We start from the raw sequence: 16,361 nt of genomic DNA, 5'->3' as shown, positions 1-16,361 counted from the left end.
CACCTCCGGGGGACTTGGGGACCACACAAATGGAGGAAGGGGGGACACTAAGGCTGCTCTACGGTCCCTGGCCAAAGGGAAGGAGCCAGGGTCCAGCCAGGGAAGGGAAAAGCCTCTTCATAGAATCATAGAATGATTTTGGTTGGAAAAGTCCCTCAAGATCATAGAGTCCAACCATAACCTGACTCTGGCACTACCCCATGTCCCTGAGAACCTCATCTCCACGTCTGTCCAACCCTCCAGGGATGGTGGCTCCAGCACTGCCCTGGGCAGCCTGTTCCAATGCCCCACAGTCCTTTGAGGAAGAAATTTTTCCCAATATCCAATCTGAACTCCCATCTGAATCCGAATCTGAATTCCCACGAGGTTGCTGCCACCCTAGTGAGCACAGGGTGGGTCACAGGGACGCCCCACCAGCCACACACGTGGTCAAGGCCCGTGGTCATTCATATGATGCCAGGAGCCACAGCAGCCGGTTCTGGTGTCTCACAGATGTTGTTCCCCCACGCAGCATCCACACCAGGGTCCAAAAAGCATCCCCTGGGGAGATGAGCCCAGAGAGTGGAACGAGGGTTGACAGCTCCAAAACACCGCTTGGGAAACACCTTCCCCGAGGGCACCAGCTCTACACCACTGGCATAAAACATCCTCCAGTTGTGAGACAACGTTGCCCTGAGCAGGATGAGGCCCTTAATAAACACAGGGAAAGCAGCGTGGGATGGGGATAAGCCGGGTTTTAACAACCCCTGTCTGCCAGCAGCATAAACACACAACAAATACACCAAGTGAACAGTTTAAATCGATGTGAGACCCTGCACTGATGTCTGGGTCCTCCTGAGGAGCGGACCAAGCTGAACAAGGTGAAGTTCAGCTCTTGTGGTGGGGGACGGGACACTCAGAGGTGCTGAGCCCTTGGAAAAGCAAACCAGGGGGAACAGGTCAGGCTGTGCCAGGCGCATCTTCTCCATGTGGTTTGCTTTGCAGGGAAGCCCTGCTGCTGCTGGAGCAGATACCAGGGACAGGATAGGGTCCCAGGTCCATCTCCACCAGGGTCCATCTCCACCAAGCCTCGCAGAACCACGCATGGAAACTGGAACCCACCATGTAACAAAAGCTTGATGCTTACAGCGGAGGGTGCGAGGGCACGGGCAGCAGGGCTGCAGGGTTCCAAGGCAGGCGTGGGGCTGGCTCCGCAGCACCATCTTTGGGGGAGTTGGCAACAACATCCTAATCCCATCTGTAAAGCAGCTAGACGGTGATCAACATCACCCGCCTCGTCATACAGTCTTGAGGTGTTTTGTTATGAATATAAGAACTTTGGGCAGAAAATACTAGAGTTACTACCTGATTAAAGTCTAGCTGGTGAACTTATTTGATATTCACGTGCAAATTTGGGTATTAGGCTCAGAAGACAATTTTGTTTCCATTTATCTTGCTTAGAATTTGGGGAAAATTGTTTTATTGAATTACAATAGCCTATGGAACCTGGATAAGAACTCCTGCTGCATACAGACCACCAAACGCACCCATTCTGACATCCTTACCTGAGCACTGTCACAGACAAAGGAGAAGATGATCAAGAACTCCATCTAGCTCTCCTAGAAGAAGCAGTCATTCAAAGTCCCCATGCAGATCTCCATCTCCCAAAAAGTGATGTGCCCACCTTACACATCCTTAAGGACTTCGGAGTGCTATATCACTATCCTGAATCAAAACCTAATAAGGACTGGAAAATTCCTCAATTTCCTTCTTGTCTTCCAGAAGAAAATTGTAAACTAGCCATACCAGACAGAAGGTGGTCCTTAGTGCTACCTGCATGCTTACACGTACCAAGTGTAACTTATATGCCATTATTTTGTACCATCAAAATTAAAAATGAGGCATCATTATTTCATCTGATCATGTGTGCTGACTACCTATATAATCTTTTTGAGTTTGTTATTGTTTAAAGGTGTAATAAACCCTGTGAGTGTTTGGGAAACCTCCCACTTGGGAGCATAGCTTACTGCTGAGGGATGGGAGGTGTCATAGGGCCATCAGCCCCTCGGTTTCAACCAACAACACAAAAATTGTATCAACGTCAACAAGGATACCAAGGAACTATTCCCGCGATTCCATCTCAGGAAGGGGAACAAGCCACATGGTGGCTCAGGGATCGTGGGTACGTGTCAAATCCCAAGACTGGGGCAAGGATCCAACTGATACAAGATGCGACAAAGTTCCTCAATGGACTAAAGAAGGAAATTCCTCCAGCATCATGTCAACCACAAGTACCTCAGGTGCAACCATGCTTATCCAACTGGGAATTCCCTGGGAATGGGGTGGATGCGCCAGTACAAACCCACCAGGATGCACTGGCACAAGAAATGGGGATGGGGTCTCAAGACTCTTTACAGGTGCTGGATCTGGCAGCATTCCGGAAACTGGAGCAAGAAATGGGAGATGCAAGAGGTGAAGAATTACAAGCAGTGATCAGCAGAGCAAACATGGCAGGGGTAGAAGGTAAAACAGACACCCCCAAGGAGTTTCCAGTCACTAAACAAACTTGTAAGGCCTATTGTAACATCCAGGAATGGTTTATCCTTACTCTGGAACAGCATCCTGTGGTACTTCAGGGACATCCTTAGCAGAATCACAACAGGAGAAAGGGTCTGCACATACAGAACGTACACCTGTCACAGTAACATCAGAAATGTCCCCATGCCTGGTCGAATTGTTAACAGGGTTACAAGGGGCTGCTTTCTGGTGGAAAATATAAAATAAAATAAAATAAAATAAAATAAAATAAAATAAAATAAAATAAAATAAAATAAAATAAAATAAAATAAATAAAAATAAAAATAAAACAAGACAAAATAAAATACTAGAAATACTAGAGAAGCCAGATCGGTGGTGGACACTTGTGTCAGTTTTCAAGAAAATCCCCTAAAGTGTCCTGGCCTGACTTTGCCTGCCCAGACCTCAGGGAATTGTTCCAGTTATTGCCCTAAGCTTTGCCTTGGGCATCATCAGGTGCCTCTGCAGCTTTCTATCATATTCCTTTTAACCGTAGTGCAGTCATTTTATTACTGCTGGTGTACCTGGATTACAAGGATTGTGTACTTGGATGTCCCTCTCTACCAGATGGGCACTGTCCAGACAAAGGCATCTCAGGTCAGCGCTGCAAGACAACCCAGAATTGTACAAACAGCAAACCTTGCTGCTGTTTCAAAGCTGTAAACAGGGCCACCCCATGTTGTTGCAACCCACAATCATGGGCTTCAGGAAGATTCCTCTGAGGATTAGCTTTAGCCCATTTCTTATGTCTTTACTAGCTACATCACTTATTCAGTATTATAGGAAACAATTCAACTGTGTTTTTATTTTTGCTCACATGGATGGTTCGGTGGTGGGGGTGTAAAAGCCCCATTCATCTTCATGCAGGTCCATCATATTGTTCATTCATTGTCACTGAGAGTAAGTATAAATAGAGATAAAAGAAAGTTTTCAGGAAAGTATTTCTGTTTCCTTGGGTACCAACTAGGAAGTTTGGGAATTTTACCTGCAGATGATAAAATTTATAAACCAGAGCGCTATTTTTCTCTCCACCCCAGCACCAGAGCATGGCCTTGCAGCGCAGGGCCGATGAACCCCACTCCTGAAGTGGGGCGCACATGGGGCCGCACTTGCCTGGCGATGATTTCCTGAGGAGGAGCAGCTTTTCAGTTCAGGGATGGACCAAAGCCACTCGCAGTGCCCTCCCTTATCTGTCACCAGCCCCACAGGAAGGGAAACGGCATTGAGTCTATCAGCACCACCAGGCACTTCATTCCATACGCACCCACCACGCTGCACCCACAGAGACGGGTGATGGTCTAAGGTCCCGTTATGTCCCCATATCACACAACAGCAAGCACAGCATGTCTTGCTTGACAAGAGCAATGAGGATGATGGAGTGGAGCATCTCCCGTGTGAGGAAAGGCTGAGGGAGCTGGGGCTCTGGAGCTGGACAAGAGGAGACTGAGGGGTGACTCATTCGTGGGGATCAATATGGAAAGGGGGAGTGTCAGGAGGATGGAGCCAGGCTCTTCTGGGTGACAACCAATGACAGGACAAGGGGCAGTGGGTGCAAACTGGAACACAGGAGGTTCCACTTAAATTTGAGAAGAAACTTGTTGGGGGTGAGGGTGGCAGAGCCTGGCCCAGGCTGCCCAGGGAGGTTGTGGAGTCTCCTTCTCTGCAGACATTCCAACCCGCCTGGACACCTTCCTGTGTAACCTCATCTGGGTGTTCCTGCTCCATGGGGGGATTGCACTGCATGAGCTTTCCAGGGCCCTTCCAACCCCTGACATTTTGGGATTCTGTGAAGGCACAGTGATAACAGCAGCTAAACAACCTGCTTTCTTCCCGTTGTTTCTCAGGTACAGAATCCTCTTTTCTAGGGGAAAGCTGATGCTGAGATGCTGAAGTAGGCTTGGGGAAAGGGGACCTGGTGAAGGAGGGTCCATGGTGGAGCTGAAAGCGGCTCTCAAACCGAGGGCCGCAGCTGATGTCTCCTCTTTGCAATGCAAAGGAAGGGATGGGCTTTCTGGTGGCTGGTGAGAGAGAACTGGGGAGCCAGACCCAGGTGTCTTCACCCAGCGCTGGGTGGGGATCAAGCACTCAGGGTTCATGCAGACAGCAAGGAAGGACACCCGGGTCCTCCTCTCAATGGAGAGCAGAAGGTGCAGGAGCCAGGAGGTGAAACCCTGGGCTGAGGCATGGAGACTTGGGGTAAAAGGCAAAAAAGGCTTTGAATTTTGAGGTAATCTGGATCAATCTGAGAAATAAATCTCAGCTCGCATCTCCCAAACCATCTCAAGCACCGCTTGGCAGCCAGAGGGACCCCCAGCCGGTCCCCAGCATCGCTGGCTGAGCTCCAAGGGAGCTCACACCCATCCTCAGACCCCACCACTGCATTTGGTCACAAGGGAGCCCCAGGAGCCAGCCCTAGATGGGTGACAGCCCAGTTTCACAGCCTCAGTCACCTCCCTGGCCAGGGTCCCATGGCGCATCCCACCAAGGAGATGATGGCTGGCATGTGGGGCAGGAGAAGGGGGGCCAGACCCTGGCTGGGGGTCACTGAGCCTTGCTTTCCTCCTCCTCACCCTGCTGCAGCCCCCAAACTGAGCCATCCACCCCCAAAGCGGTGGCTGGAGCACCCACCTCTCACTGTGCTATGGTGGACATCCCCAAGTCCTCTTTGCATCTACCTCCCTGGAGCGAGCCCACACAAGATTTGGGCCCGGACCTCCTAGTCCAGCCTTGGTGCTGTTTGGGAGCCTTGTTGGAGACACAAGCTGGCCAGGGAAGGGGGACACCCTCCCTCATGTTGCCTTTCACCACCACCAAGAGTCAGAGGTCTGCAAAGCTGCCGGAGCAACCTGCCGCCTCAGCCCCCCGCTTCCCAACCGAAACCCAAAACCACCTATTTTTGTCGTTTCCTTTCTCCTCCTCTGGAGGTTTCCAGTCATCAAATCCTTCTTGGGAGCCCTTCAAAGGGGAAGCGACCACCCCATCCACTCGCTAAACCGGTCTGAGCGGTGCTGGGTTGGCAGGCGGGAGAGGCCCCCAGCACCCCCCTGCCAAACCGGGACCAGGAAAGGGCTGAGAAACCAGCCGGGGGGACCTCAGGTGACCCCGGAGCAAGGAGACAGATGAGCATCACACCCCACAGGACAAAGGCCACCCCATCGCACACCCCATGGAGGCGGAGATGCCACCAGCCAAGCGGGGACCCCAGCAGGCTGCAGCCCCCCACGCAGTCATTGCTCCTCCACAGGGGTGAAGCAATTTTGGGCCGTGATGTAAGGGGGGGGCAGAAAAAAAGGCAGCTGGGTGATGGGGAAAGAGTCCTGAGCAGGCCCCCAGTGTTCCCAGTTACGTGGTGCTGGAGCACTGGGAGGTATCACAGCCCTGGACAGGGAAATTTAGCAGCTACCCCAGGGTTTCCTGGGAGTGGAGAAGGGTGAGGAAGCAGAATGGCCTGATGCTGAGGCACATTTCCAGGACAAATGGCAGGGTGGAAGGAAGGGGAAGGTATCTGCCTTCCTCCTGCAAAAACCCAGCCTTTGATCTTCGCTACACCCAGAAAACAACCAGGGCATGGGGGGGTCCCTGTGCTCCCACCTGGGCTGCAGGGATAGACCTGGGGGTCCTGCAACAGGCTCTATCTCACCATCTCTACACAAAGCATCGATAAACCCAGAAAAAGGGAGGCATGACATATACAGGGCATGATATCCCCAATCCCCAGTTGGAGGAGCGATGCCCAAAAAATAAAGACAATGGTAAGAGCTGCAGCAAAGCCCAGACCTGCCCCACGAGCACAGGGAATCCCCCCAACACCCACCGAGGGAACAGCCAAGCCATGAGCACAACTCCAACCGGCCACCTGAAGGGGACTTCTTGATGGTGTTTGGTTGGACACCAAGATGTTGGAGTCTCATAGACATGTGGGAAAGTCACCTGGGGGTGTCACAGGGTCAAGATTTAGCTGTGCTGTCTCCAAAATAGGTGCTGGATGACTTCAGGGTCAAGAAGCTTTGCCAAATGCTGCCTCACTGTGGAGGCCACGAGGTGCACATCCCCACGCACGGGACACAGTGTGGGCCAGCAGCTCCCACGGGAGCCACAACCCAGACAGCAGGTCCAAGGCCAAGCTGGGGAGCCAGTCGGGCTCACGGCTGCAGAGGGCTCAGGCAGCTGCAACACAGCTCAGGGAAAAGCTGCAGGCCTCAGGCTGAGCTTAAATGGGCTCAGAGGTGCAGGGCTGGAGGTCTCAGGTGAGGCTGCTTAGAGCAATTAAGACCAATTAGCACCCTCAGGGCTTTACAGAGGAGAGCAGGGTGGGAGGATGCAGAGTCTGGACTTCATGAGATGATGATATGAAGCCCTGGGGAGGGGTTAGCACTTTGCTGCCTTTTTGGCAGGACCTTCAGCTGCAGAAAGGACTGATGTCCCTTTGCCTCACCACCCTGTGTGACCCCCCACACAGGACCCCACAACTCCCAAGACCTGAGGGCTTCACCCACCTTCCCACCACCCACCTCAGCCTACACCAGGAGCTCAGCCACCCTGTGCCCTGCTGAGGGACTGGGGGGTGCGGGGGTTCAGCACCACAAAAGGTCTCCTAGAGGGAAGAGAAAGGGTGAAAGGAGCAAAATCAGAGCCAGAGTGCCAGTGTCAGAGGGTGAGCCAAGGGCTCCCCAAGCTCCTCCACCAGCAGTGGCAGGGAAGGGGGATGTTTGCCTCAGCTCCATAATGACACTCGGGTTGTCACACTACAGACAACCATCTGTCCCTGGCCACTGGTGGGACAGGCAAAGTGGGATGGACAGATGGATGCATGGGTGACCTCATTTATGTTTATAAATATATAAAGGGTGGGTGTCAGGAGGATGGAGCCAGGCTCTGCTGGTGACAACCAGTGACAGGACAAGGGGTAATGGGTGCAAACTGGAACACAGGAGGTTGCACTTAAATTTGAGAAGAAACTTGTTCGGGGTGAGGGTGGCAGAGCCTGGCCCAGGCTGCCCAGGGGGGTTGTGGAGTCTCCTTCTCTGCAGACATTCCAACCCGCCTGGACACCTTCCTGTGTAACCTCATCTGGGTGTTCCTGCTCCATGGGGGGATTGCACTGGATGAGCTTTCCAGGTCCCTTGCGATCCCTGACGTTCTGGGATTCTGTGTGGTTCTGTGGATGGACAAACAGATGGATAGAGGGCTAGGCAGCTGGCAGCTCGTTCAGCGGGGTCCAAGAGCATCGCCCCAGATATTGCGGGGTGGCTCCAGGCCACGATGGGCTGGGGGAAGCAGTTCTGCACAAATTGAGGGGTGGCAGAGGGCACCACCTGCAGAGACATGTCAGGCACCCCTCATCCTGTCCCCCCCGCCATCACCAGGGTAAATATTTACAGTTGCCGGTGCCCGGCGGCAGCTCCTTGGCACGGGGACATCGCAAAACCGAGAGAACGTTCACACGGAGCTGTGACAGGTCTGGGCTCCCCGCATCCATCACCCTGCGGGGCCCCCAGCGTCACACCCGCTGTCAGGAAAACATCGGGGAACAGGGGGAAAAACAGGGAGAAAGGCACTTTGCCTTAAAACTGCATTCCCACCTGCATGGGCTCAGCCCAGGCACCTGAGAAAAGCAGCCAGTGGGGTTTTCCTCTGCAGGTGAACTACAAAGCTGTGGTCAGCAGCTGGGGGGGGACACACGGTGACACCCAGAGGTGCATCTGTCATCAGTACAGTGAGCTGTTCCCCCCTCTTCTGGGTGCAGCCCCAGTTCTGTCCCAACCACCGTCACCACCAGCACCCCTGTGTGGGAGCCCACAGTTTCTCTGCATTTCTTGCATTAATTTGGGAGAGAAAACAACCCTGTTCGCAGACAGGTTCGGGGGACACCGAGGCTGAGCCCTGCGGTGCCAGGGGCCGTTTGCAGCCCGGTGTCACCCCCAGCAGCCGCAGGTCTTGCCGTACAGGACACTGTGGAGCCGAAGCAGAGCGCTTCCAGGCCTCCAGCAGCAGGTCTGGGTGCACACAAAGGCGTTTTCCCTGGGAAACAGCGCCTCGGCCCTGACAGCATCCTCCCCTTGCACAGCCCCGAGCCGCGGGGCGCCCGCGCAGCCTGTCCCGGGGCCGCTTCAAGTTTGGGCACAAACAGCTCAGGGTTTGACATTCTAAAGGCAAAACTTCACGTAACTCCATCATCACCTTGGCTTTTTGCTTGGCCGAGAAAACGCCTCATCTTGTTCCCGTTTGCAGTTTGCTCCTCCAATGGCAAACCCTAGCAGGAAAGCAGCTCGCCTGCCCCAGCCGCTTCCGCGGCCGCTCTGGAGCAACGTGTCTCCTCGAAAACCATCGCCTGCTCCCAGGTGTCTGGGGGGTATTCGCCTGAGCTGCTTTAAAAGTCATTTTTACATTTAAAAAGTCATTTTTGCCTTTAAAAATCCTCCATCCTACGGCAGGAGGGGAGGATGTTGGAGCAGGACAGCAACCCCCTTCCCTGCCACCTCGGAGGGTTCTTCATCCCCGTCCAGGGGGGCGACTTGGGGGTGCTGCAGTGGTGGATGAGGGGGTCACCTCCATCACACAGGTCCCTGCTGAAGCCAAAGGTGCTGGGGAGCATCCCCCGGAGATGTTTAAAAGGAAGGAAAAGCCACATTTTCCCGCAGCTGTGAAATGTCTTCAGTTCCTGGGAAAGGGGAGATTATTAAACAAAACAAATAACTCGTTTTGCCAAGTTCAGCCCCTCTGGTCCTGGCACAGCGGACACAGAACCGTTGCCCCGGTCCCTCTCCCTGCCCCACCGTTGCGGCCAAGCAAGACACACACGGAGGAAACTCATCCACTTTCAATATTATTCCTGCGTAGAAAAAACTTCAAACACTTTTTGTATAAATATCACAGCTCAAGAGTTTAAAATTGCATGTTGTGGTGTCATCTTTTTTTTTTAAACAACAAAAAGGAAAACAGAAATGCACCCCCTGCCCTGGGGCTTGGAAAACAGCAGTGGGGGGCAAGATGAGCCCCTGGCTCTGGGGGTCCTGTGGGGCCACCAGCCTTGGAGGAACAGAACAGCCCCCGAACCTCGGGGGTGTTCACAGCCTCCTCCTTTGGGGTTTCTCACCTTCTTTAGGCCAGTGGTTCCTGGGAGGATCTGAGGCCATGCTGGGGGAAGGACACGGGGGTGCAGCCCTGGGAGGAGCCAAATCAGCTGGGGAGCACGGCTGTGGGAGGGGACACGCGGCAGGTCAGGGACACACAGACCTGGCCAAAATTATAGAATTGTTTAGGTTGGAAATTACCTTTAAGATCATCAAGTCCGTTAACCCAGCATTGCCAAGTCCACCACTAAACCATGTCCTCAAACACCAAATCTTTGTGTCTATCCAACCCCTCCAGGGATGGTGGGTCCACCACTGCCCTGGGCAGCCTGTTCCAATGCCCCACAGCCCTTTGGGGAAGAAATTGTTCCCCATATCCAACCTCAACCTCCCCTGGCGTAACTTGAAGCTGTTCCCTCTCGTCCTGTTGCTTGTTACTCAGAAGAGACCAACCCCCTCCATGCTCCAAGCTCCTTTCAAGCAGTTCAGAGATCAGAAGGTCTCCCCTCAGCTCCTGTTCTCCAGCTGAACCCCCCAGGTCCCTCAGCTGCTCCCATCACACTTGTGCTCCAGCCCCTCACCAGCTCTGTTCCCTTCTCTCCACTCGCTCCAGCACCTCAAGGGCTTTCTTGACATGAGGGGCCCAAAACTGACCTCAGGATTTGGGGTTTGGCCTCACCTCCAGGGGACGGTCACTGCTCTGGTCCTGCTGGCCACACCAGTGCTGGTACAAGCCAGGATGCTGGTGGCCTTTTTGGCCACCCGGGCACACGCTGGCTCATGTTCAGCCACTGTCACCAACACCCCCAGGTCCTTTTCCACCAGGAACTTTCCAGCTGCTCTTCTCCAGCCTGGAGCGTTCATGGGGCTGTTGTGACCCCAGTGCAGGACCTGGCACTTGGCCTTGTTGAACCTCAGACAACTGGCCTCAGCCCAATGATCCAGCCGGTCCAGATCCCTCTGTATGACCTTCCCACCCTCCAGCAGATCAACACTCCCCAAACTTGGTGTTGTCTGTGAAATGACTGAGGGTGCACTCGATCCCCTTGTCCAGATCACTGATAAAGAGATTAAACAGAAGTGCCCCAGTGCGGAGCCCTGGGGACACCACTGGTGACCAGCCACCAACAAGACTCATCCTCAGCCATGCCCAGCACCAAGAAGGTTGGGAGACACCGCGGAGCCAGGGACAAGCTCTGTGCCCTGAAACTCCTCGGACAGTGGATGGAAACAGAAAGGAAAAGTAATTTCCCAAATATCTGTCAGTTATTTTCAGGGACTGGGGGGGTCTCTGCCCCCCACCCCGACCCTCCACACACTGCTTCCCCCCTCCCCAAGCAGCCTAGCAACTCCCAGCCAAAGGCATAGGTTCAAAGAGAGCTTTTGGGAAGTGCCCCCCACACCTAACTAGCCCCACAGGTACTGGTTGGGGTGGCGGATGTCACAGCCCCCCCATCACCCTTCCCACCACCCAGCAGCCCCAAAGCTCCAACCCCAAATCCTGAAATCCTGCCACCCTCCCAGCATGAGAGCAGGGCTGCCCCCACAGCAACTGGGGGGGACCCCCATAAAAACAATCATTACAATTAAAAAGAAAAGCGTGTGGCCACAGTACGCCTTTTTAACTTAGAAATGGTTCAACTGTCCCACAGTCTTCAAAAAAAACAAGACCTGGTGGCCCCCGTCCCCCCACCCCCCCTTAAAACTCCAAAAAATCACAGTTCCATGTTCCGCAAAAGTTTCCCTTTTGTTTGGTGGTGGTGATCTTGTTTGTGGTTTGCTGATGGGTGGCTGTATTTCCCCCCCCTTCTTGCTTTTTCTTTCCTTCCCATCCCTCCTGCGTGTCCCCGGCACCTCCGGTGACGCTCAGAACGTGCCAAGGGATGGGGAGGGAGGTGACGTGCCAGGGTGCCTTGTCCTGTGGGGACAGGGACACACAGTGGCTGGGGATGGAGAGGCAGCGGCTTCCGATGAGGAAAGAGGCCAACAGCTATTGCATGAGGGAGACGACAGAGCCTCCCCCGGGCTTCCATCCTTGCCGTGGCTCCCAGATTCTGTCCCCGGTGACTGGGAGTGGGGCAGGGGACAGCGAGTACACAGGATGGAGATGGGCAAGAGGCTGAAGAGGCAGATGCGCAGGTTCGGAGGCTACTGCTGGGTGAATCCCAAGTGAGGAGTCAAGGAGGAGCCTCCAGCCGTTGCGAAGGGGAAGGAGAAGCCCGGGAAAAACAAGAAATGGGAGCAAGGGAGGAGGACCAGTCCGGAAACCAGCTTTTTACATCTTGCGTCGGTGAGGCTCCCGGAGCAGCCACCGTTCACTTGCTGCCAGGCACAGCTCAGTTTCTCCACTCCCGCAGTCCCTCCACCGCACACGGAGGAGCAGGGGTGGGGGGACGCACCCCCGGCTTCTGCTGTCCCGTCCCCATCCCGGCCAGGCGCCCCGGGGCTCACATCATGATGTGCCGCCGGCGGTGAAGGGCCAGGTGGTCGGAGCGGGAGAAGCTGCGGTCGCAGTCCGAGCAGCGGAAGGGCTTGATGCCCGTGTGCTTGCGGAAGTGCCGGGTCAGCTCGTCGGAGCGGGCGAACTTCCAGGTGCAGCCTTCCCAGGTGCATTTGTAGGGCTTCTCACCTGCAGCGAGGAGCAGAGAGGGGTCAGCACGGCCGCAGTCACCAGCACCCGCTCACAGACAACAGCAGGTTTCTCGGCCGCGGCGGGGTCGCCATGGCGCTGCGAACGCCTCAGCATCTCTGCGCCAGCCCTCGCCAACCTCGGCATGTACCCGGCGCAAGCCGTGGGTGTCAACAGATGCGTGGGTGGGAGCGGGGTGCCCTGCACCCTGCATGCGACCGTAGCAGCAGCACCCCTGTCCTCCCTGGGGCCTGGCACAGTGGCACCCCACAGCACCCCACAGTGTCCCAGCCCAGGGGGTGCCCCCCGGGCAAAGGGACCCCAAGGCACTGTGGGGTGGCAGGGGGGCCCCAGCAAGGCTACCCAAGGGAGCAACCCCTAACCGGACCTGGGGCAGGGGCCAGGAAAGTCCCAAGGGCATGGCCTTGAGTACCAGCACCCCTAAAGGACGGCACAGAGCCCAAGCGTCCCCTAAGGCCTGCAGTGCTACCAAAGTCCCTCCCAGCCCCAAAGGGCCTCCACAAACCCTGGGAGAGCATGCCAGCACCCCCAAAGGGCCACCCTGAGCCCCCAAGTCCCTGACAGAGCGCCAGCATCCCCAAAGGGCCTCCTCAAACACCCAAAGGACACCCCAGCTCCTGGCAGAGGGTGCCAGCACCCCTAAAGGGCTACCCTGAGACTCCAAGGGCAACCCCCAGTATCTAGCACAGGGTGCTGGCACCCCCTAAGGGTCCCATTGAGCCCCCAAAAGCCTCTCCAAGCCGACACAGGCTGCCAGCACTCCGAAAGACTCCCAAGCCCCCAAAGGCAACCCCCTCAGCCCTTGGCAGCACCCCCAAAGAGCCAGCCCAGCCCCGGCACAGGGTGCCAGCATCCTCAAAGACCTTCCCCGAGCGCAGGGACAGATGATCATTGTCCCCACAGCCCATCTCTGGGTGTCCACAGCCCACTAGGAGCTGGGGGCGCCGATCCTGACCCTCCTGGGCAGAGCAGTGTGCGGCGTTGGCCCCTACCCGTGTGTATCCGCCGGTGAGCTTTGAGGTGGGAGCTTTTGGTGTAGACCTTATTGCAGCCGTCAAAGTCGCACTGGTGGATGCGCCGCTTCTTCAAGTCGGGGGAATCGGCTCGCTGCCCCCTCGCCACTGGCCTGCCAGGAGGACGGAGAGATGGAGAGCATGGCCCTGCACCCACAGACCCCACGGAGCGCCTGGGGACACAGCCAGTGGGACAAGGAGGGGGACACGCATCTGGTGAGACTCACTCTCTCTGGAGGTCCTGGAAAGGGGCTGGGCCGCTCTCAGAGGCGCTGTCCTCGCTGTCACTGCTCATGGTCATGGGGTACATGGAGCCCGGGTCAATTTTCACTGGTGGGGGGCGGGAAAGAAAAGCTATTGAGAAACAAGGAGGGAGGGGGTGAGGCTTGTGAGCAGAGAACAGACACCTCTCCCCCAAAAACCCACCCCCACGCCAGAGGGACAACTGCTCCCACAGCGCCCCAAATGCTGCTCCCTCCCCCAAAAAATAAGATTGGGGAGATGGAGAAGGTCCCTGCGCCATGGGGCACAGAGATATGGGGGGGTGAGGCACAACTCTGGGGGGACACCCCTTTGGGCTGCCTGTACAGAAGAGGGGAGATCCAAGTTCCCCCACTCTGGATATGGTGGGAACGTCCTGGGAAGGAGACGGGGGGGTGGTGCAGCCGAACTGCAACCAGAGCCGCGGGCAGCGCGAAGGGCAGGCAGGCTGCCAGCAGCGGGACGGGCGACAGCCAGCGTGTCCCCTGCCCTACCTGTGTCCTCCTGGGGGGCTTTGGGTGAAGGTGGCAGATATATGGTAGGTGGGGGGGCACCCCCGGGCGGCAAAATTGGACATCCTTCCGGGGTGCTGCTGCAGGACCCTCCCCCCAAAATTTCAGTGCTTCCCCACCACGTGCCCTTACCAGACCCAGCGTTCTTGCCGTCCCCCCCGATGAGGGGTACGGTGATGGCAGTGACGCCGTCGGTGGGCATGGTGGTGTAGACGACGGGGAGGGACTGGACCACCACGGGTATGGTCTGGAGGTTGCCCATCTTGCTGGGCAGGTTGACGGAGGGGATGGTGTGGATGACGTGGAGGATCTGCTGCCCGCCGCTGCCCTGCGTGGACGCCAGGATGGAGCCGGGCGACAGGACGGCGGGGATGGCCGAGGTGGAGCTGAGGCCGGAGGGCGAGATGGAGACGGTGGTGGGAGCAGGCAGGGGGGGAGCCACCAGCAAAGGGGAGGACTGCACCGAGGCGGGGGCGGGCGGTGGAGGGGCCGAGGCTGCCGCAGCCACCTTGGACTTGTTGAGGGAGAGGTCGACGGGCTCGGCCTGGGGCTGGCCGCAGTCGCTGGCCAGCAGCTCCTCGGGGGGCTCCGTCTTGATGTCGGCCAGCAGCACCGGGGGGTCGAGGGGGCCCTCGGCCAGCAGCGCCGACGAACTCATGGCGGGCGTCGCCTTCCCAGGGCCCTGCAAAACACCCGCGGGCCGTGAGCGGACGGGGAAACTGAGGCACGGGGCGGGGGGGGAGGGCGGGGCAAGAGGTTTTGGCGGCCTCACCCCAACCAGCGGCAGCGGCGCTGCCCCGGGGCGGGCGCCACGGTCCCCGCGGGGTGCGGGACGCCGAGAGCCCCCGGGGGGGCGGAGCGGGACCCGGACGGGTCGGACCGGCCAGCACGACGGTTTGGCCCGGCGCGAGCCAAAGGCGGGAAGAAGACCCCACCCCCGCAGGCCCCGCCCCCCGCACGCCTTTGTGCCGTTGGCCGGCCCCGCCCCGCCCCGCGGCGCGTGCCCCCCCGCGCCCCTCCAGGCGGGGCGGGGCGGGGGGTGGGCGGGGCCCCCGCGGGGCGGTGGCGCGCCCCGCCGCCCTCCCCTCCCCCGCGCCTTAAAGGGGCCGCGCCGCCGCGGCGCGAACCCTCCCCCTCCCTCGGCCGGGGTGAAGCGGGCACGGCAGCGGGTCACTCACCGCCCCGGCGGCGCGGGGGGGGCTCCTCCGCGGGTGCGCGGCGCTCATCCCCTCCGCGGGCAGGATCATGCTCCCCGCCGCGCTTCACCGGCCGAGCCGAGCCGCTCTGGGCCGGGCCGAGCCGAGCGAGAGGTGTGAACGGCCCCGCGGCTCCACCCTGGCTCGGCCCGGGGTGGAGCTCTTTAAAAGAGCCCCGCCGCGGCAGGGAGGGGCTGCGGGCACGGCCCGGCCCGGCGCCCGCGGGAGGCAGCCGGGCAGGCCCCCACCCGGGACACCTCCATTCCCCCCAAAACGCTGCACACACGCCGTGCCCCAATACGCGCGGAACCAAGGGGGCCCCCTGCAAACACGCACGCGACGAGAGGGACCCCCAGCACCACCACTCCCCCTCCCGCGGGGTCCCTCCGTCCACGCGCGGGGGTGCCCCGCACGCGGACGCCGCGGGGGACACCCCCGTAAAGTAGCACTTCATCACCCCAGCACTGACACCCCCACCAGCCCCCCCGGGGCCCCCCGCACGTACCTGCCTGCAAGCAGAGACCTTCCCCCCCGGGACCAGCGCACCGAGCCCCCCACGCACACTCACTCACACACACACACGGACACGCGCGGCCCGGCCCCGCCCCGGCCACACCCAGCGCACACACCCTGCACACACATACACGGCCCGGAGCCTCCCAGCCCTCGCACGCAGATGGGGGGGGGCCCTAAAATACACACCCACGGCCAGAGACACCCCCTCCAAACCTAGAACAGAGACCCCCACAACACCCCCACCACAGACCCTCCCAAACACCCACACACACAGAGCCAGGGACCCCCCAGTACCCACATATTCAGCTGGAGACCCTCCCCAACACACACTCAGCCAGGCATCCCCCCAAAGCTACCCCACACACAGCCATGGACCCTCCAAACCCACACACATCACCAGGGACCCCCCAAACACCTTCACACACAGCCAGACACCCCCCCAGCACCCTCATATTCAGCTGGGGACACCCCCAACACATACTTAGCCAGTGAACCCCCTAAACACCCCCACTCCCAGCCAGGACCCCCTCCAATACCTCCACACAAAGCCAGGGACCCCAAAATACAGGCACATTCACAAATCA

General features: G+C 58.0%; 1 protein-coding gene across 3 annotated transcripts; it reads right to left on the bottom strand.

Annotated features, from left to right (window-relative positions):
- Nucleotides 1-11,358: 11,358 nt before the first annotated feature.
- KLF8 (KLF transcription factor 8) lies at nucleotides 11,359-15,851 on the bottom strand. 3 transcript variants are annotated; one of them, XM_080352910.1, is made up of 5 exons: nucleotides 15,767-15,851; nucleotides 14,198-14,747; nucleotides 13,520-13,646; nucleotides 13,272-13,405; nucleotides 11,359-12,258 (listed from the first exon to the last, which is right to left on the bottom strand). In XM_080352910.1, exons 2-5 carry the CDS (start codon nucleotides 14,721-14,723, stop codon nucleotides 12,077-12,079), a joined length of 969 nt encoding a protein of 322 aa, XP_080209036.1. In that variant the 5' UTR covers nucleotides 14,724-14,747; nucleotides 15,767-15,851; the 3' UTR covers nucleotides 11,359-12,076. The 3 variants fall into 3 exon arrangements, with proteins under 3 accessions (XP_080209036.1, XP_080209034.1, XP_080209035.1); XM_080352908.1 differs by lacking the exon at nucleotides 15,767-15,851 and adding an exon at nucleotides 15,244-15,319; XM_080352909.1 differs by lacking the exon at nucleotides 15,767-15,851 and adding an exon at nucleotides 15,244-15,319 and having other exon boundaries at nucleotides 13,520-13,622.
- Between the last annotated feature and the right edge of the window lie 510 nt (nucleotides 15,852-16,361).

This window comes from Nesoenas mayeri, assembly GCF_963082525.1.
Source record: "Nesoenas mayeri genome assembly, chromosome: 13".
In the NCBI taxonomy this organism is placed as follows: domain Eukaryota; kingdom Metazoa; phylum Chordata; class Aves; order Columbiformes; family Columbidae; genus Nesoenas; species Nesoenas mayeri.
This window is presented reverse-complemented; position numbering and strand designations above follow the sequence as displayed.

Coding starts and splice junctions, on each gene's coding strand:
- KLF8 (XM_080352908.1), bottom strand. CDS start 15,312: ATGATCCTGCCCGCGGAGGGGATGAGCGCCGCGCACCCGCGGAGGAGC. Junction 13,647..14,197: donor CGGCAAGAACGCTGGGTCTG/GTAAGGGCACGT, acceptor GTTTCTCAATAG/CTTTTCTTTCCCGCCCCCCA. Junction 12,259..13,271: donor TCACCGGCGGATACACACGG/GTAGGGGCCAAC, acceptor TCCTCGCTGCAG/GTGAGAAGCCCTACAAATGC.